This window comes from Hibiscus syriacus, unplaced genomic scaffold, assembly GCF_006381635.1.
Source record: "Hibiscus syriacus cultivar Baekdansim isolate YM2019G1 unplaced genomic scaffold, ASM638163v2 tig00111064_pilon, whole genome shotgun sequence".
NCBI lineage: Eukaryota > Viridiplantae > Streptophyta > Magnoliopsida > Malvales > Malvaceae > Hibiscus > Hibiscus syriacus.
In genome coordinates, this window is record NW_024062968.1 from 142,937 (window position 1) to 165,699 (window position 22,763).

The following is a 22,763-nucleotide window of genomic DNA, read 5'->3' on the forward strand; positions in this document are numbered from 1 at the left end:
TGGAAGATATGGGGGGTTTGGCTTGGATTGCAAGGCTTTTTCATTTAGTCAACAAACAGCTGATGATGATTATGATACGAATTATGTTCTTAATTTTTTTTAATTATATAGACTTGATCATCATCTTCTTTTAATTATATATATACTTCTATTTTCATGAGTGAATCGCTTTTATATATTCCCATCTTTAATGAGTAGTGACTAGCAACAGCACCAGTAAGCAAATGGAATATGGGAAAAGCAACAATTTTTTTTATTTTTTATTTTGGAAAAAAAGGGAAGAAAAAAAAACTAAATATCTATTTGAGGTTAGATGGACTTTCCATGAGACTCATCATCATCGTCCACCTTTTACTTTGTCTGTTTCACAACTGCGAACGACAGGTGGCTAAACGCTTCTTTCAGTTGCCAATCACCACCCTTCTCTCTCTCTCTCTCTCTCTCTTTCACTGGCTTGCTTCTGTGCGCAAGTTTCTGTCTTTCTCATGGTGTTTTCTTAATTCAAGCTTCTCTTCTCTTTTCTCATTTCCAGGTTTGATGTTCTTAGTTCTAGTCCTCGAAACAAAATCTCAGCTTTCTTTTTCTTTTTGCTTTGATTATCTCTTGTTTGCTTTGTTTGATCTTGTTCCTTTTACTGTTGATAAAGGTTAAACTGCATATTAGAATTCGCAGATTTCAAAAAAAAATTGTTGTGGGTTTTTCTTAAGCAAGAAGTTGTATGCTTAATTCAATAATTGCCATGTAAAGTTGAAAACTTTGGGGGTATGTTCTTTCACCTAAGAACTTTATTACTTTTTTCATGGTGGTGGTGATGATGGTCATATTCTGGATGCATTATCTGCTTGAAAATTTTGGGTTTTGCCTTATCCTTTTCTCTCTTTTTTCCCGCACTGATGAAAGTGACTGGAAATTTCTTGAATTTTAGAGCTTCTGGATTTGAGTTTTTTTTTATGGGACCAAATTCCTTAATTTTCTTCTTATGGTGTCAATTTCACTCAAAATATTTCGAAACTTTTGCTCTCATCTATTTTCAAGGCATTTAGATGCTTTTCGCAGATGAAATCCTTAAGCCTGTAGACTGTAGTTGAACACTTGAAATTTGAAACATATGAGGGGAAAAAGATGCAAAGGATTTCTTTGAACTTCAATTTACTTTCTGATATGTTTACTTCCTTGTTAGGAAGGAATGATATGCTCGTAAAGTCCCGGTAACTCCGAATCTGGGACGGCCTCTTGGTCGAATGAATTCAATATTTTATAACTAGACAGGTTCCCTGTGTAGGAAGCATTATCCAAATGACTCATTTTGGAAGGACTTGTGACTCAGATATCAAAGCCTGCATTCTTCTTAGTGTTATGGAACTTGTTTTCCGCCTATCCGTTTTGCTGATGCCTCAACCTATTTTCGAGTTTAGAACTGATCACGTTGTTGTTTTCTTCGCCAGCTGATGAGATACAAACATATCGAAGAACAATCTGTGCTATAATCATGAACACTCCTGCTGTTCCCTCGAAAGATCAGAAGGCAAAAGCAAATTTCCTTCTTGAGGCATGTATTTAGACTTTGGAGCACAATCTATTTGTATACTTAAACTACCTTCACTTAGTTTTTGACTCTTGAAATCGTGTTGGTTTAATCAGATTGCTAACACCGAGAAGCAGCTGTGGACGGCAATCCTCGCCAAAGGTTTATTGCATTCCGATGTTTGGGACTTATACCTCAAAGTCAGTTCAAGCTATGAGAGTTTGCTTTTGGACGACCATGAACTGACGGAACTTCAAGACGTTGAATACTCATTGTGGAAGCTACACTATAAGCACATTGACGAGTTCCGAAAAAGAACGAAAAGCTCAGCTAATTCAGAAAGTGCAACATATGCAACGGACTCCAGTGGTTCTGATAACGAATGTAGAGAAGGGTTTAAGTCGTTTCTTCTAAAAGCTACTGAATTTTACAAAAAGTTGATCGAGAAAATCCGAAGTCGTTATGGACTTCCCAATGAATCTTCGTCCTTTAAAAGGGGTGACATCGATGCTTCTGTCGAACCAACGAAATTGCGGAAATGTCACTTTTTATGTCATCGCTTTTTAGTATGTCTCGGGGATCTTGCTAGATATACAGAACAAGTTGAAAAATCTAGTTTCGTCCAGCATAATTGGTCAGTTGCAGCCACCTACTACTTGGAAGCTGCAAGGGCATGGCCGGACAGTGGAAACCCCCAAAATCAGGTATTTTAATTGGTTTCTTATTCTCTCTATCGATATCTCTCGATGAATGTGCTACTCGTATCAAGTATATAGAACTCGCTTGCGTTTGTGACATTCGATTTCCCGATTTCTTCTAACCTATCATGTTCACTTGTAGCTGGCAGTATTGGCAACATATGTGGGTGATGAGTTTCTTGCTCTATACCATTGTGTAAGAAGTTTATCTGTAAAAGAACCTTTCCCGGATGCCTGGAACAATCTGATTTTACTATTTGAAAGGGTAAGACTTGTACTGTTTGCACATGCCATGAAAATGGACTTTTAACCTCTCGATACATCAAACTGACTTCTGATGTATGCAACTGCTCCTTGTGATTTTGCAGAACAGATCATCTCATTTGCATTCTCTTTCGAGCGAGGCACACTTCGATTTCTTAAAACCATTTGAAAGAAGTGATTCCCACGTCCAATCACAATCGAGTGAAAAGATTTCAGAGGACGGTCTGTCGAAGGATGAAAATGATCACACAGCGGGCATGAATTTGTGGCAGCTTCTTATCCGAACACTAAGTTTTTTCTTCTTAGAATCCAGGTAATACTTGTAACTACAAATGAATAGAGTTAGTTCATTTTAGATGCATAAGCATATGAGAGTATATGAAGCATCTTTTGAGTTACTCGACTTTATGTGCATGGCATATCAACTTGCTATTTTGGTGTTTATTTTCCTCTTTAAACTAAGTTGTTATGTTCTTGGCTGATGCGAGGCAGTTTGGAGGACTTCCCTTGTGCTTTTGCGTCTACCATGGGAGCGTTCGATGCAACGATGGGCTTAGATGATATAAAGCTAAGAGCAAATTTGGAGTCCTATCAGCTTATGGATTCGGCTAGAACAGGACCTTTCCGAGCTCTTCAAGCTGTTTCTGTTTTCATCTTTGTCTTCCATAATCTAAATAATAACCCCGAAATGCAGGCGTCAAAGGACGGAAAGAATAAGCAACATCTCGAGTTGGTACGATATGCGTTGGCTGCTACATTCGTTTTCATGGGACGTGTTGTATATAGGTGTTTGAAGGCAAATACTTCGGGCTCATGTCCCCTTCTACCCTCCGTACTTGTTTTTGTCGAGTGGCTAGCCAGCATGCTTGATGAAGTTGAAGTTCGTGGAGTGGATGAGAAAACTAAAAGCTCGATATCTTATTTTTTCGCTGCTTTTATCGACCTCTTGAAGCGGTTCGATGTTAGGGTCAAAAATCTGTCTGATGTAAGAACTGCACTGTGGGAAGACTATGAGTTGAGGGGCTTTGCACCATTAGCTGAAATACATCTCCCTTTAGATTTCACAACGAACAGGGATCAGGTAGACAGTTTCGAGAGTGGGATTCAATGCCGCATGAAACGTATAATCAATGCTGTGATGAAGATTGGAAGCAGGTCGAATGGTTCCTATAAATGGATCATGGATGATAGTTTGGGAAAGAAGTTATATTCAAAAGTTGCACACATAATGCCCGAGAGACGAGAATCAGAAAAAGTCGAGTCTGACAATTCGGATGTAAACCTCAAAGGGCTGCATCAGTGTATACATGAAGCTGGAAAAGAGTGCAAGACACAGATTGCAGATGAGAAATCCGTTGCCACTGAAGATGAAGAAGTTATTCTTTTAAAGCCTCTTACGAGATATAATTCAGCACCACTCTATGGGAAAACTCGTAATGAACAAGACGCAGCATCTCCGAATGCGGTAGAGGAAACTGTTCCTTCCGATGATTGTTTGTGCCGTGCTACATCCCTATTAATAGCACAAAACCAGACCAATGATGATGCTTCAGAGCTTCATTCTGACATCTCGAATTTTAGGCTTAGCAAGCCTTCCAAGAAGCAGGACCCTTTTGTGAAAGATACTACAGCATTCTCGTTTCCCGAAGCCCCCATCCCGGCCGGACCACCATCCCTAAGTTCTTGGGTTCTGAACCAAGGAAGTTTAAGCAGTACCGAAAAGGGAAGAAGTGATGCTAATTGGTCGAGCTTGAGCTGTATTGCAGAAGTAGCTACTTCATCCCTGAGTGATCTCTCGATCCGTCAAACCGAGGATTCTGTCCCTTATTCGATATCGGAAGATTCAACCAATTACCATTACTCACCTCCTCCATATTCTGCTCCAGTTCGTTCTGCCCCATTATTGCCTGAAGATGCTGCTTGGTTTAATGCTACTACATCTAGTATTTCCGAGGTGAGGTGCTCAGAATCTACTAATAAGCCCGAGAATTTCTACAATGCATCAAGGATGAGTGGCTACCCGAACTGGTATCTTGATGGCCAAGTTAACTATGGTTCCGATATCCCGGGTTTCATGGATAAGTACCCTCCGTTTAGCGGGATGACTTCTTCGGAATGGCTTCGGAGATACAGAGAAAGTCGCAATCTTGATTGTGCCAACAACCATGCACGGCCTATCAACTATTACACTCCCGGGAGCCCTGTTCCCGCCACCAATGCTTCCCGCTTCGGTCTTTTCGATCAATACGGAGTCCCTTCTGTACCAAGCCCAACAGTTTACACACAATCCGATATTGCAACAAGGATTTCCCTGTGGTTTTGACATGGAGGAACCGAGAAGGGACAAGCCGTTCCACGGCTATCAAAGGCCAAACCCCTACGGCTGCGGTGCCACGACCGAACCTAAACCCGAGCCAAGGCCACTCTTGCAGTATCTAAAAGAGAGAGAATGGCTACTCCACAAGGATCCAACCCTGAGAAATCCTACATTCATGGGGAATTAGAAAGATTCATAGTCACCTTTGGACATACTGCATGTATGCATACATACATGTTAAGAAGTTGAAAATATGTACGTAAGGTTTTAGTCTGCAAGATGTCTGAAAATAGGGTCTTGTCCACAGTTATTACAGATATTAGGTAGATTTTCATGTATCGATATTTGAGTGAGTTTTGAAGATCAATTTATTAACTTTAGCTGAGAAAAAATAATTTCCATTCAACTTGAATTCGCAAATTTTAATAAAAATCTTGTCTTTTCCGTAGAGGTGAATAAAACTCATTCGATTTAAATTGACCTTGAGTTTTAATTTTATAAATTTGACTTGAATTGATTTCGAGTTTTAATTTCATGAATTATACTCAAATTTACTTCAAGTTGTAGTTTCATAAATTCAACTCAAAAATATTAAATTCGAATTGAGTTTTAAAATAGAAATTAAATAACTTAATTTTTTTTTGTAATTATTAGATTTGATAGAAATTCGTTTAAAGTGGAATCAAATGATATCATAATATTATAAATATTTACAATTAAATTTAAACATAAACTCGAACAAGTCAATGAGTGTTGGCAATAGTGGTTATGATTTAGGAATTTGATCTTGTAAGGCCAAATTTGAATCTTATCACTGTCACTCTTGGTGGACAATCTGTAAATTCTTATGTAAATCTCAATTGGGTCTTGGGTATGCCATGATCTTGAACTTGGGGAACCACCCCTAACCTAAACTAATGTACAAAAAAAAACTTAAACAACTCGATTCGACTTGAATTTTTTTTAAAATCAAGTTTGAATGATAAAATAGGATTCGCCAACTCTAATAACTCAAAATTTTTTTATAGAGTCGAGTCAATTGAATATTCACACCTACCTCTCCAAATCCAAAGAAAAAAATTAGGGTAAACTAGGTATTTAGTACATAAACTATCAATTTTGATCTGTTTTAGTACCTAAACTTTCATTTTTTTCAAAATCATACCTAACATTTAATTTTCATTTCATTTTAGTATCCTATTGTTTTAATACCTAAAGTTCTATTTTTTTTCCAAAATTTAATTTTAAATTTTGAACGGACACTAAAATAAAACAAAAACTAAAGTTTTTAATGGAGGAGTACTAAAATGAAATAAAAACTAAACTTTAAGTATGTTTTTTAAAAGAATTAAAAGTTCAGGTATTTAAATGGACCAAAACTGATAGTTAAAGTACTAAACTCGTTATTTACCCAAAACAATATAATCCGATCCAACCGGTTTGGTTTATTTTGAACTACCTAAACCTGCTAACCCAATGAATTTATTTCCTTTGCTTAATTCTCAAAACAAGAGTTTTAGGGATTTTGGCTCCATCCCTCTCGAGTGGTCTCTGCCTTTTCTTCCAGAGGGCTGAGTCTCAAATTCAAGATCTAAAGATCCAAGGCGAAACTCAAATGGAAAAGGAACAGTCAATTGGAGGCGATATATCTTCAGCCTAAGCAGTTTTACTCGGAGCTTTAGCTCCTGGTGTCAATGTCGGTTCAATTCCCTTTTCGATGATCTATTATACATGATATTTGCATCCACTTGTATCTAGTTTGAATCTTTTTGTTGTTTGGGTTTCAGGCTCCAACATGGAATACACTAAAATCTGTTGAAAGTCAAATTAAGTTGGCACAGAAAGTTTGGCACCGAAAATTGAAGTTGTAAATTGTTGAAAATTGTCAATGGTAAAATCTCAAATTTAGTCCCTGGTCTGTAGGATATTTATAAGATTAGTCCTTAAGCTTCAACTATAAATACTCTAATTCATTTAGCTTCAAAACCATCCCAAATCATTATAGCTTCAAAACCATCCCAAATCATTATAGCTTTCTCCCAATACTAGAGAAATTAGAGAGTTTTCTTGAGAGTTGTTTTATTTTTTTTATCAAGAGAGAATTGCCAATGTTTTCTCCTTGTTAGATCGAGGGAAGTTGTAATTCTTATTTTCTCATAGTGAAATTCTTCTACCTTTGTCCGTGGTTTTTACCCTATATTATTTAGGGGTTTTCCACATAAAATTTATGTTTTCTTTATCTTCATTTTTATTTTCTCAAATTATCAGTTGCGATTTTGTTCTATCTGATAGCCGTATTCCATAATAATTGATATCAGAGCCAGATCTGAGTGTGTAATATCTACTTATTGTCTTTGTGGTTGCCACCAAAAGGTGAATCCTCCAACATAAGAAAGTAAGAAGGTATTACCCATTCTTTGAAGGTTCCAAATAACTATTCACGATAGTGAAATAGTGGGAGCTATCCGTAATAGAAGTTATGTCAACAAAATTTGATATTGAAAAGTTCAATAGGAGAAATTTCTCATTGTGGAAATTAAAGATGAAGGCCATCCTGAGGAGATGAAGTATTGTCAAGCAATGAGGAGAAGAAGACAGCTAAGGAGATATGGGATCAAAAAAATCCAGGAAATGCAAATTCTTGGGGTATGCTGATGGAGTAAAGGGGTATCGCTTATGGGATCCCACTGCCCGCAAAGTGATCATCAACAGGGATGTTAAAACAGCTTTTCTTCATGGAGATCTTGAAGAATAGATTTATATGCTCCAGCCTGAAGGTTTTAAAGAAAAAGAAAAGAAGAACTTGGTTTGCAGGTTGAATAAATCTTTGTACGGTCTAAATCAAGCTTCGAGGTGTTGGTATAAGAGATTTGATTCCTTTAATTATGTGCCTTGGATACAACATACTTAATGCAGACCCTTGTGCTTATTTCAAGAGGTCTGGTGATAACGATTTTGTTATATTGCTGTTGTATATGGATGACATGTTGGTTGCAGGACCCAACAAAGATCATATTGAAGAATTGAAGGCACAATTGGCTAGGGAATTTGAAATGAAGGACTTGGGATCAGCAAACAAGATTCTAGCGATGCAAATTCACTGAGACAGAAGTAGTAGGAAGATTTGGCTTTCACAAAATAATTACTTGAATAAGATCTTATCACGATTCAACATGCAAGATTGTAAGCCAATTTCTACCCCTCTTCCTATTAACTTCAAATTATCCTCCAGTATGAGTCCTAGTAGTGAAGAAGGGAGGATTGAGATGTCTCGAGTGTCGTATGCATCGGCAGTGGGAAGTTTAATGTTCTCTATGATATACACAAGACCAAACATTACACAAGCAGTGGGAGTAGTTAGTCGATACATGGAGAATCCAGGCAAAGAGCATTGGAATACAGCAAAGAGGTACAAGGTAGAAAGAATGGTGTGAAGATATGATTGTTCCAATCAAATCTTCAAGTGGGAGATTGTTGAAAGTCAAATTAAGTTGGCACCGAAAATTGAAGCTGTAAATTGTTGAAAATTGGCAATGATAAAATCTCAAATTTAGTCCCTGGACTTTACGGTATTTATAAGATTAATCTTTAAGCTTCAACTATAAATACCCTAACCCATTTAGCTTCAAAATCATCCCAAATCATTCTAACTTTCTCCCAATACTAGAGAAATTAGAGAGTTTCTTGAGAGTTGTTTTCTCCTTTTTATCAAGAGAGAATTGTCATTGTTTTCTCCTTGTTAGATCGACAAAAGTTGTAATTCCTATTTTCTCATAGTGAAATTCTTCTACCTTTGCCCGTGGTTTTTACCCTATATTATTTAGGGTTTTCTGCATAAAATTTGTGTCTTCTTTATCTTCATTTTTATTTTCTCAAATGGGTTAGGGTATTTATAGTTAAAACTTAAGGACTAATCTTGCAAATACCCTAAAGTGCTAGAACTAAATTGCAATTATCACTTACCATAAAATTCAACATTTTCCCGCTACTTTTCGGTGCCAAGTTTCCAGCTACTTTTGGTGTATTTATGCACCACCTATCTTTGACTTTTCAACAAAATCGACGTTTCTGATGTTGGGTCTTTGACTTGCTGTTATGCTGGGTTTAGCTTTCTCTTTTAATGACTCTTCTTTGATTCTTCATGTTGTTTTCCTCGTTCTAATTGTCGTTGCCCTCTTCTTGCTTCTTAACTGGTACTATTTCTTAATTCTTTGCTAGATTTTTACCCAGTCAAGTCAATATTAAATTTTCTAGCTTTTCATGAATTTTGGAGTTGCATCATGTTTTATTCATGCTTTGATCATTAATTGAATGTTATTTTACTCAGATTCAGATTCGAGTGTGAGTGTTAGATTCATGAGTATGGTTAACTTTTTTAAAGATTTTTCAGATTCTAGTGCTAATTGTAATGGGAGTGTCAGATTCATGTCTATGGTTAAATTTTTTTAAAGATTTTTCATGTATTTGAATTATCCTTAGTAATGGTGTCTCATATTCATGTGTCGGACACGGATGATGAACAACATAGCTCGAAACAAAACCAGGGAACTATGTATGGGTCATTAGACAAACTTTCTATATTAGATCTGAGAGCATACTTGGAGAAACAGGGTATATTTTTCTATATTAACTATGTCAATTTCAATTAGGGTTGGACCTAACATGACATGGTTTAGATAACAAGTTTAAGTAGGGGGCTTGGAATTTAGTTTTGAAGATGTCGATTCTTGCATGCTTGCTTAGTTCTTTTTCTCAGTTTTAGAACAATGAAGTGGAGGGATGCAGCCTGAAATGAGTGTTTTTTTCTTATGATGATCTTTATGCAAGTGTGTAATTATATATGCATGGGGATGATGATTCGGAGCAGCGAAATTTAATCTCTTAATCTTTTTTTTCTAGTTGGAATCTGTTACTCTGCATACAACCCTGAATTTTACTGATTGGATTACTTATGTAGATTCCTTGAACAGACCGGTTTAGTTTCTTTCGAACATCAAATGCAAGAGATGGACTTGATAGCGAAAGATTGTACAAGATAATCAACAAGAATCAGTTTAACTGGATGAACTAATTGCCTTTTTTTTCTTAACATTTGGATAGTTTTACAAGTGAATATGTCATCGAACACAAGGCAAATCACATCGGAGACACTCCGATCATTAGCTCCTCTACGCTTCCTTCTCCTTATGTTTGCTCTTCACGCACTTGAGGAAGCAGAAGCATGAGCACCATTTGGTGTCGGAGCCGAAGCGAAAACTTCATATTTCATGTATTAATTATCAATGATTCATTTGCAAAAACTGAGATTTATACAGAACTCCATTCTTATTTCTTCAGCTCTTTTAATTATGATTTAAGATTATTCTTCTGTTCATTTATGCCTTTGGTTATAAAATAAAGGAGTCTAAAATTTGGTTATTTTATGATTAAGTTATTGCCCGTCCAGCTCAGTTGGTAGAGCGCAAGGCTCTTAACCTTGTGGTCGTGGGATCGAGTCCCATGGGGAGCAATTCATAATTCTGCCGGAGGTCTTCCACGGAAGCTGCTCTCAACCTGGCGTTGGGGGCAGCTTACTATCCTACCTCCCCTTTATCCTATTACATATGGGAATAGGGTCAGCTAATTTTTTTTACTAACACAACATTAAATTTGTTCCATTCGTAAATATCACGATTCAAATTTCTAATTTTACTTAAAAGATTTAATGTCTCATCATACTAAATTAATCAATTGTTGGTAAAGTATTTTATTTATGATCCCATTAAAATACGACTTAAATTTAAATTTAAATGTATCATTAAATGACAAAATAAAATATCATTCCCTTCAAAATTTTCAACTTTAGCAACTTATCTGTAAAATGTACATTGTTAAAATATTATCAATATCAATATATATATAGTTAACCGAAGCCTCAACATTCCACCACCCATCACCGACCGGCGCGCCACTTGTTTTAGTATTGCACCACCGTGAGGGGTGTGATAATGAATCAGGTGAAGCAACTGGTGCTTTCTCTTTTGTTTTTTCTTCTTGGATTCGAAGTATTTGCATTTCTCTATGATCATTAATTCACTGTGTACTTTCACTGAACCAGCAATTTTCACCTTTTTTTCACCTGATGGAGACCTCTCCTTAGTGGATTTTGCCCACGCCCGACACTCGTACACCTCTTTTCTCTTTTACCCTATCTTAAAAGCCACTCATTCAGCCAAATCTAAATACTCGTACATTCATATACGCATTTAGTATGTGATTTTCTCTCCTCTTTGTGAAGATTTTGTCAAGTTTTTAATGGGATATTTTCATAATTTGGATGTGTTCTTTTAAGCGAAAGCCATCGTTTTCTTTTTAGACATGCAAACAAGATAACGATATATCATAATAAAGATATGCAGCAGCAGCAGCCGCCACAAGATCATCGGAGGCTGAAGCCGTTGACTGCGGCCGGAGATAACAATCAACAGCAACCTCAAAAGTGTCCTCGTTGTGACTCGGTTAACACAAAGTTTTGTTACTACAACAATTACAGTCTCTCCCAGCCCCGTTATTTCTGCAAGAGTTGCAGGAGGTACTGGACTCAAGGTGGAACCCTGCGGAACGTGCCCGTCGGCGGTGGTTGCAGGAAAGGGAAACGCTCGAAGGGTTCTTCCTCCGGTGAAAATCCAAGGTCGTCTCAGCCGCAGATACCACCACCTCCACCACAACAAGCTCCGGCGGCTCCATCATCTCGTATTTCTTCAGTGGGATCATTGTATCATGGTGATGGGTTCTTATCATCTTCAACGGCAATTCAATCAATGAACCAAGAGCAACCTTTTAATCAAAGTATCGGTGGTGGGTCTTCAAATTTGGGTCTTTTGCAGATTCAGCAGACACAGTTCTTACAAATGGGTGCTGATGGAGATCAAAATGCTCTAAACATGTACTCAGTGGATCATCAAAACGACAATTCATGGTATCAAAGTTTCATCGACAATACTAATCCTATAATCTCAGAAGCAGCGGCAGCTTTATGGAGGATCAACAACATTAACACCAGCAAGAACACAGATGGTTCTTCTTTGAATCCAAGTCAATGGCTTGACTCTGATCTTCCAGGTTATGGTCATCCATAGTGTTTCTTTCTCTCCCTTAAAAAAGAAACAATGTCTGTAGAAATGGAAACCTCATTTTGAATAAAAAGAAGCCATTGAACCTCTCATATTAATATAGATCCAATATTGCAGAAATTCATCGTCTATTCAGCTTCTGTTGCAAATACCATAGTCATCAGTTTTAAGCTGGTTCAATTTGATGTCTTATGTAAACTCGAACATGGGGTGACTCAGTGATTGACTGTCGGCAATGGGTTTGGTTCGCGTCACTTTTATTTACGGTTTAAATCATATAAAAATCATATTATTAATATACACGCCTACATACTAAAAGATATTTTTTGATTTATCACTATTTTTTCTTGAACTGAAATTTGAGTTTAATAGATTTATTTGAATGGTTAAAAGAATTGTTAATATTTCTAGAGATTATAGGTTCGAATATCAACAATTTTAATAAGAATAATTGAACGTTTATTATAATAAAATAATTAAAAATATTTACAATTTTATAATCACTTTAATTTAATAAAAAAATCTTTAAATAAAAGAGCTTGAGATGTTTATTTCTGTGTATAATCATGGCAATATTTACCTGCATGATTATTTTGCTTCATCACCTAAAATGCCAAAAAAACAACTTATTTGGTGGGTTCAATTTGTCAAATTTCAGATCATCATCGTATCATATTGGATTTGGTGAAAGGCATATATAATACATATTTTACATATTTATTAAATATTGACATATTTATAATATGAATAAATAAAAACATTTTATACGAAATATATTTTTATAAAAAAATTATTTAATAAACAATTATTGGTGAAGTTATAAAGGTTTTATTTATGAATTCATTAATCTTTTATTGGATTTTTTTAAAAAAGAAAAATCATTAATATAAAAAAGATGTCCAACGTATGACTTTAGTTCCAGTTTAGTGTTTAATATTTTATTTCGTAACTCAGTTTGGGTCAGGTCATGACGGACCGTTAAGTTTAGTCGTTAAGAGACACGTGCCATAACCTTGTAAGTTCAAAAAATTTATTTAAATTTAAAAAATTAAAATTATATATATATATATATAAAGAAAACACAAATTTTGAAATAAAACCAAAAACTTTGAAAACCTTCATTTCAACCCTTAAACCTACGCCGACCACCACCTTTTTCCATTGACGAAGCTCTATCCGACCTCCCCTTCCCTCGACGACCAAAACCCCTATGAAATCGTGACCGATCGATCGTCCGAATCGCTTGGGATCACGATTTTCATCCTATGGTTCACGGGGTATAAAACGTTGATTTGTTATCGACCGGCCGTTGATCGGTCACGATTTCATTGGGGTTTTGGTCACCGAGGGGAGGGGAGGTCGAGTGAAGCTTCGTCAACGGTAAAAGACAGTGGCCGGCTTGGGTTTAGGGGATGAAATGGAAGTTTTCAAAGTTTTAGGTTTATTTCAAAATTTGTGTTTTCTTTATATATATATATATATATATATATATATATATATATATATATATATATATTATTTTATTTTTAAATTTTAAAATCAATTTTTTATAATTACCAGTTTTGACACGGGTCATTTAACGACCAAACTTAACGGTCTGTCACTACCTGACCCAAACTGAGTTATGTAATGAAATATTAGGAACCAAACTAGAACGAAAAACGTTAGGTACCAAACTGGAAAGGCATACATTGAACAACTTTTTTATATTTAAGCCTTAATTTTAATTGGAATTTATTGAATAACGGTGGCTTCTTTAACTCATTAATGGAAAGTCAAATTCAATTAAAATATCTTAATATAATTACTTTTATTCAATTTATTAATAGATTAATTCAATTTAAATAATTTAAAATTTTATTATATGGAGATTTTCTCAACTTAAATATAGTAAATATCTATAAATGTTACTCAAACAATTACATGAATTATGTGATCTCAGTGTAAATAAATTATTGTTGTTCTTTTAGGTCTAATATTCAAATATTTAGAATATCAGAGGTGTGAGCGTTTAATGCTAAATAATTAAAAGTTATCTTTAGACATATACTACCTCGTATTTACATCAGGTTAATAAAAATTATTTATCATATAACTTTTCGAGCGCTAAAGGTTTAAGTGTCATTGTGTCTAAATCTATGGGCAAAATAATTTCCTCTCTCAATTTTGTTAATTTAGTTATTAAATATCAAAAGCCAATTTTTGGGTGTCTTTACCCAAAAATCACCAACAATTAAATAATTACATGTCAGGTATTTACCATCTTAATTTTATCGATCTAACACCTTTTGTGACAGCGTGGCAAAAAGGTATGGATCACTATCCACGTAAGGGTAAAGCGTGAATCACCATCCGTGTCTTCCTAGGGTTCGTCTGAGCTGACACCACGTAGGGGTAAAGCACGGATAACCATCGGCGCCTTCCTGGGGTTCTGACACGCGACAAAGGCACGGATCTTCCAAATTACCCCAAACCATCCGCCTTAATTACCCCGTCCCCATCTCCTATATATACTCCCTCATACAACCCTCAAATCACAACAAAACAAAAATAATATTTTCTTATCACTCATTCTAACAAAGCTCAAGTAGGTTATGTCATTATTCTCAGAAGGTAACATTATTGTTATTATATTATAATCATCAAATAGTTAATTATTTTATTATATTTTACTGCCTAAAAGTTTATATGTTTTATAGTTATAAAATGGAATACAGATTGTTGCGTTTAAATAGGAATCATATCGCGAGTCATTTTGTCGATACAGTAACAATTTATTTAATTTGTATTAGTTTTATTATTGTATTATGTTAATTATTGTGAATATTTTATTTATTTATTTTTAGTATTAGCTTATATTTTAATTTGTATAATATTTATTTAATTAGGGGAATGATGTATATTAAACCCATTTATTCGTAATGCTAAGTTAGAGATATCAAGTCCTGTCTGGTCGTATTTAGTGAAGGTTGGATTCGGTTACATACCTAGATATGAAGGGCATTGTAACCTTGAAAGCAATCTTATTTTTGCACTGGTCGAGAGGTGGAGACCGGAGACACACACATTACATCTTCCATGTGGGGAGTGAACGATTACACTGGAGCATGTTTCCTTACATATGGGGTTACCAATAGATGGGGATTTCATTTCGGGTGTGGTGGATGGTCACTGGAATTGTTGTGCGAGGAGTATCTTGGAGGTATCCCGCCTAATTTCAATGGTGGTCGAATACCGTTATCATGGTTGGCAACATATGTTGAACATTTGAGTGAAGAATGTTCCGAGGAACAGGATAAAAGAGTTGCCCGAGATTGCATATTATGATTGATATGATGGATCTTGATGCCCACTAAATCTCGCAACTAAGTCATTGTATGTGGTTGCGTCACCTCGCCGATTTTCGAGTTATTGGGTATTCAGTTTTGGCATCTCTGTATAGAGAAATGTGTTGAGCAACTGATTATAAAAAAATGACATCGACAATGTCTCATGCTTCTGCAATCATGGGTGTGGTATCGCATGCCCTTTTTATGTCTGGTAGTGAAGAACTTGTTAGTCTTCCTGTTATTACTGAGGTAATTTCAATACTAAGTTCGTATATAAATAATTTTTTAGTATATAATGAATATTTTTTACACTGAATAAGTGGTCATGTGTATATCGGAAGAATTAGAAGAAATTCAACTACTGTTTGATCAAAAAGTTGGTACGCGAGTATGCATTTAAATTTAATTATTGTTATATAATTAAAATATTATTTTGAAAAGAATTATATATATTTATTGTAGTTTCAATGGACTTCTTATGCTACTAACGAAATGAGGCATATAGTCCCTCTAATATGAGTGGCCCACTAGATGTATAGATGTATAGACATCGTTACCCCCTCCCCATCCCCATACCTACCTAATATTTTCCAATCTATCACCCGTCCACCACCCATGATGGGTAAAAAAATTTAAATCCACACCAGCCCACGCTGGTACATTCTCAAATTCATCCCCACACTCACTGCCCAATTGGAGACGTACTCAGCTAAACCCGCCTGACAGCTAGGGGTGTGCAAAAAAATCCGATCCGACCGATTCGATCCGTTGATCCGGTCCAAAAATTCGGATATCCGATCCGTTTTTCAATTTTTGGATAGTTCGAAACAGGTATCCAAATTTTTTTCCGGATTATAGGATCGGATATAGATTGATAAAAAACATGTTCGGATTATCCGAAAACCCAAAAAAAATTGGGCTATATTCGAAGACCAGATGAGGTTTTCGCATAAGGTGTGGGCACGACTTATTCATCTTGAGCTATCGCAGAAGAAGTCTATAGTTAAGACGTAGGCACGCCTTACCAGTTCGTACAACCCTAAATTAGGGTTACAAATTTACAAGGGAAAATGAGTTTAACGACAGTTAAAAGACTCTATTGAATCATTCTTATCTTAAAAAAAGGAGTTTAAGGTAAAAAAAATTACAAATGTTGAATAGACACCTAAATAAATCCATTCTTTGAGTTGTAAAAATATTATGGACACAACTTTTTCTGAGTTATTTAATCAGTGACTCTTTGTTTGTTGATGCACCTATTTCTAATTATAATAAAGTTTCACCTACCCAAAATTAAAACATGGTTTCATCTCTTTCCCCACACCAAAAACCAAAAAAGCTTATACAAATCTAAGCAAATGATCTAGGATGCGTAAAATATAGCCCGGTGTTTGGATCTTTACTTTTGCATTATCCCAATCCAGAAAAAGAAGATCAAATCTAAGTTGTATTGGTTTTGGGCTTTTTTTAAGATGTTTTTTTTTTGTCAATGCATGATTATACAAATTATAATGCATAAATTATTCATAATTTTCAAAATTAGGAGAATGTGTGAATGCATTTAAATTCAGAAGAATATCAGAATCGATAATTCAATATACACACATATAACGTGTTTCTTAAAAATCAAAAATCAATGTAAAAATGATCTTAGATTCAGCAGAATATCAAAATCAAAATAACGGAGTATTAACTATTGGCCTTGTATCTTGAATAGAACTAAGAGGATTAGATCTGAAAATCAGAGTATTCACCTTACGACAAATTAAAGCGGCCACAAACAACTTTGATACAGCAAATAAGATTAGGGAAGGTGGTTTTGGATCTGTGTATAAGGTCACATACAACTCTACTACCCTCAGAGGAGACCAGAGTAAAAAAGAGAAAGAAGACGTACATGAATGAGCTAGAGACTAGAGTTTGAAATTTAGAGAAGAAGAACTACCAGAATATCGGTGCAGTAACCAACAAGCAAAGCACGAGATGTTTGAAAGAAAAAAATTGATTCATAAACTTATCCCTAATATTTGGTTAAATTATAAGTTATATCTTATACGATATTAAGATTTATAAATTAGTCTCTAAAATTATACCTAAATTCATAATGGTCCAAAATTTAATGGATATTTAGTGGCGGAAGGATGTGAGACGGGCGGATACGGGGTGGGTAAGGTCTAAAACCCATCACCCGCCCACTACCCGCAACGGGTAGCACTTTTTAAATCCACACTCGTCCACTACCCACTAAAGTTATACCCATCCCCGCCCCAATTGGAGCGGGTATGGTGCGGAATCCACAAAATTGTACCCGTTTTTCATCCCTACTTCATATGTTGCTTATTTGGCAGGTGATGTATTACCATATACTTAAACACCTCCGACCCAGTTTTCACATTCACCGATGTCTATGTTTTCACAATTTTCTATGAGCGGTAGAATGGTTAGTCATACAGCTCCAAGGTCCTTATTCTATGGAGATGGTACATCGTCATCCGTCCTTGATCAACAAAATTTATATGTTGTTGATGATGATGATGAGAGTGAGGAGGAATAACAACTTATACGAAGAAACCCTCATCGAAATAGACAACCACTGCCTTGTAGAACACATTCGAGACGCAGACATCGATAGACTTATTTAGATTGTAATGTTTTTATTTAGTTTTCTTTATTTAACAGCAAATGTAATATTTTTTTATATAATAACGGCTTATTTATTTATTTTGTGTCTATTAATTAATTTGTTGAATTGTTTTTATTATTTAGTTTGTCCAAATTTTATACTTAATCTTCACTTGAGTAGCCCATTACTTGAACGTAAATGAAAATGAAATAACACAAACTGATATTTCAGAAAAAATAATTTCATCGGCATAACATCAATTGTTACATGATGACAAAAGAGATGGACATTTTTTCCTATTATGGCCTAGATTTCTACAATGCCCAAATCTTTTTTTCTTTAGACGTCTCTCGAATATCCATATCACAGTGAATTCGAGTGGATTTTGGATGACTTACTTCCTATAATAAGGACGGATCTGGTACAATTGGAAGCTAATTCTAAACCTCATATGGGTATTTCTCATTACATGTGGGGGGAGAACTCAAATTCACATACTTTAAATACTTCTGAAAATTGGTATACGGGATCCACAAAACGGTTAAAGTCTTTATGGGTATAAGAGCAAGTTGCTATGACATGGAAGCACGGATACTTCAGAGCTTGAAGAAACCCAAAGTCACACCACTTGTCTTGTAGATTAACTATGAACGAGATAACTTCAATCCCTTGAAGAGGTTGTGGTATTTCTATGACACGAAATAATTCATGGGTTTGAGAGAAGCCAGTTACAGACATTCCATTTGAAGCAGCAATTCTTTTTTGTAGATCTGCAACTAATCTTGGGTGATAACATTATCGTTTTACATCCAAGTTTGAGCTTTTCAACCAAGCTTGGCAAAAAGTGCTCCCAAACGAAAATACGTCGTTTTAACCAAAGTTGTAACTGGTAAATGGAGCTCCCCCTTTAAGGTCGAATCGATAGCATCAACCAAGTTAGTTGTCATGTGTTCATATTGATATCCACTATCATATGTGTTTGTCCACATTTATTTTTTGATGAGGCTGATATAATTGTATCATTGCTCGTTTTTTCCTCGTGATTTTTAAAGCATGAACTCAAACGCCTGAGGTAGTAGTTCGTAACCTGAGATATTTATGTAGTACTTACTGTTAAGTTCCCATAAAAAAGAAATTCTACATAAATAAAATTAAGAATTGTGACATACTTATGCGCACAAGTAAATGGCGTTCATCATTCTTCTTAAACTTTTCATTATAATCCATGATAATATGTCAGGCATAGTACCGATATTGGACTAAAATGACATATTTTTTCCTTCGTGACAATATATAAGTGTAAGTTTTTTAGGAAAAAAACCCAAGAATCTGTATCTTCTCCTTCAATAAGGGCAAAAGAAACTGAAAGAATATTGTGATTACCATCTTAAACAACTGCCAATAGTAGAACTTGCTTGTATTTTCCATACAAGAATGTCCCATTAATCTGGACCACGGGCTTGCAGTATTTCATAACATTAATGTACTGTGGGTAAATCCAAAACAGCCAATAGAATTGGCATCGATCACGAAGTACTCGATCATTTTTGTATGTATGATAAGTTTCGAAGTTCACTATTGTCCTAGGATTCAGTCTGCGCACTACCCTAAACCAACTTGGTAGTTCGTTGTAGGATGAATCCCACTCACCGTGCATTTTTAATGGCATTGTGCTTTGACTTCATGTTTTCCTGTAGGAGACGGTGTACCCATATTGATATTGTATAGCTGAAATCAGTACAACAATAGCTATATAGGAGCTTGCTTTGACCATGTGCATGATGTCTTGGCAGATAATATCGTATCCAAGTTGGGATGGTCCTGGTTGATCCCTCTAGCACAACATATATGAGGACCTTTGTATACAGTTAGTTCCCATATGTTATTTTTCCTCTTCCTCTTCGATACACAAACCATCTAGTTATATCAGTTATCACGTTGGACACAGTAGGAGACATACTTTTCGGTGGTGGATCAGCTGACTCTAGAGTGAACAAAATTACAAATGTTGTAATTCTTAATAGCAATCATCGCTTCTTATTTCGATGGAAACTCCATTGCAATATATAACTCACCATCATTAACTGATGAGTTAAATCCATAGTCACCAACATTAGGAATATCCGTAAATTTTGGCCTGTACATTGCATTATAGTCAGCTTCATACATGTGTGCTGGAGGTTCGGCGTGTACTGTAGTTATGGGAACTTCATCTATATCATCATCATTTGGAGTTCATGTTGAACTGCAATGATTATTCATCTATACCACCATCTGCACCTGGCTCATGAAGAGGTTATTCTGGTGGAGATGAGGGTGTCTCTGCGATACCGATATTTAGGTCGAACAAGTTGGTAGTTGAATGACTTCCCCTTGAACTTGAAGGCATCGTGTCATACGGGTTTTGGAATGAGTGATGTGTTACAGGCATCTAGATATTGAGGTTGAAAAAACTCGTAATTGAATGCCTCCCCCTGGAACTTGAAGGTATCGTTTCAAATGGGTACTGAACAGATTGTTGTGTCGATGCATCCCCATATTCAAATCAAAGAAATTGGCAGATGAATGTATTTCCCTTGAACTGGAAGCGATGTCACCATACGGATTGTTCGTGGAGCCACCTGGATAGACATCGTAACAAGTTGTTGATGAATGTCTCCTCATTGAGCTTTATGGAATGGTACCATGATGTGGATTTCCCATTATGGCGTTAAAATCATTACACATTACTGTAGTTGGGATGTCAACTTGATCAGCATGTTGAGCCAGCCCATAGTGGAAGCATAATGACATACTACAAACCACAGACACTTCAACAAATGTCGTATACATCTATGTATCAGTGTCTGAATTTTGATTCTGAGAATCAACCATCATAGCAACATCATCATCGTTGGAGAGTTCAAACGTTGTATAAGTTAACATAAATACTGCTGTTGGAAATCTATACTGAAGTGAGAATAGTCTTCTAGTACTTCCAACATGAATCTTCCTTGAAATTTTAGTGATCAGCTCATCAAGAGTGATGTTTCTCTGGAAGGATATTCTGAAGTAATGATTTGATGCGAAGACAATGCCTGTTTCATCTTCCCTAATTTCTTCATCATAGTAAACAATAGCTGAAATATGCCTCATTTTAGAGTTTGAAAGTTTAAAAGATTAAAAGTCTTATATCTGTAAAAATAATAGATTAAATACGTCTAATTAAATAACTAATATATGAACTTAAAAATAAACTAATGCTAAAACATTTAAAAAATTTCACAGTAAATTTAATATCACAATTTAACATTGTTACTGTCTCGGGAAAATGTCTCAAGATTTGATCTCGCCTTCCATTTTATACACACACAAAATAAAACAAAATCATTGGTACAAAAAATTTAATCCAATAATTAAATTTAAAATGGAAATAATATAAACTATAACAAAATCTACTTAGCTTGATAGAGGAAAATTATAAAATGAAGAATTTGAAATTAAATTTTGGTGTGGTTTTATGTTTATTAACGATGTTATTTATAGGGGAGGGGTGAGTGATTCGCATGGTTCGGGTAATGATGGAGTACCCAATAATTCATGGAAATAATAGAAGACGCGGATGATGATTCGCGCTTTACCCCTACGTGGCGCTAGCTCAAACGAACCCCAAGAATACACATCTTTTTACCACGCTATCACAAAGGGTATTAGATCGGTAAAATTAATACAATTGGTGCCTGACATGTAATAGTTAAATGGTTGGGTGATCTTTGGGTAAAAACGCCCAATTTTTGTAAGGGGTTTTGTTGGTGACAAATAATCCATAGAAGAACAATAATGTGTTTAGCTTTAATAGCAAAATGTGATATTGTTGAGGTCTTCTGGCAATTTTATATTAAAAATCTCAAATAAATAATTATTTAAATAAATAGAGCCCTCTAGAAATTATTTAAAAGAATAACCCCTAATCGTCCACATCGGACGACCTCACGGCCTACAAACCGTATGTTAAATCCTCGCACCCTCCAAACACGTGAGATACATCTGACGTGTGCGCACTTTCCAAGTAAGCCAATAAAATAATTGGATAGAATAACCTCGAGCATTGTGAAACGCGAGGTAGTCTTTATGATCCAAAATATAGCGTTATTTATGGGGGACCTCGCAACCTACAAAGTACGAGGTTCTTTCGAATTCCCTCCCCCTTTACTGGCATAGCCTTGTTTGGATACTATTTTCAGGTGGAAAACTGTTTTTTTAAAATTTCAATTATAAATGCGTAGTGTTGCAAATTATCTTTAAGGTGACTATATATCATCATATATAAGACAATTTAAGCGGGGTAAAAATGAAGTTGAAAATGGTTAGAAATCATGGTTTTATGAAGGAAGAAGGAAAAAATGGTTTGATAGACATATTGGAGTAGTATTTCTAGCTTGTAAATATAAGTGATTTCAAAATTTATATGCTTAGAGGTATAGTATTGCAACTTATATGTATGTTAAGGCTAATTTGGCCACATACGAGATATTTTAATGGGGTAAAAATTGTGTTAGAAAAGGTTGAAATGCATTATTTGGTGCATGAAGAAATCAAGCGAAATTGAAAACTATGTAATATGTGTAGATAATTAAAAAAGAAATAATGCAAAAAGCCAATTTAATTGATAAGTGGGCCTAAGCGATTGAGACATTTGTTCTTCGTGTGTCCGGGATTCCTACATATAGAGCATAATTTTGGTTGTTCGTTTCTTTCTTGATGTTCGACCAAATCCTCGTTACAAAAAATATGGGTTGACCGTGGACGATCGATTTTTTTCATTGTAGTGCATAATCTAGCCGTATTGTAGGTTCATCATCATATTTATCTGGATCTCATTCATTTCTAATGGGAGGGAACTCATATTCATAAAA

General features: G+C 35.4%; 1 protein-coding gene and 1 pseudogene across 1 annotated transcript; both read left to right on the plus strand.

Moving 5' to 3' along the window:
* The first annotated feature begins 309 nt into the window (after positions 1-309).
* On the plus strand, positions 310-5,171 carry LOC120151646 (annotated as a pseudogene).
* A 5,817-nt stretch (positions 5,172-10,988) lies between these two features.
* Positions 10,989-11,927, plus strand: LOC120151647 (dof zinc finger protein DOF5.3-like). The gene has a single exon (XM_039164028.1). The coding sequence runs from the start codon at positions 11,197-11,199 to the stop codon at positions 11,920-11,922; it is 726 nt and encodes a 241-aa protein (XP_039019959.1). The 5' UTR covers positions 10,989-11,196; the 3' UTR covers positions 11,923-11,927.
* Positions 11,928-22,763: the final 10,836 nt, after the last annotated feature.

Bases quoted from the DNA above. Each gene is read 5' to 3' on its own strand.
- LOC120151647 (XM_039164028.1), top strand. From the start codon at position 11,197: ATGCAGCAGCAGCAGCCGCCACAAGATCATCGGAGGCTGAAGCCGTTG.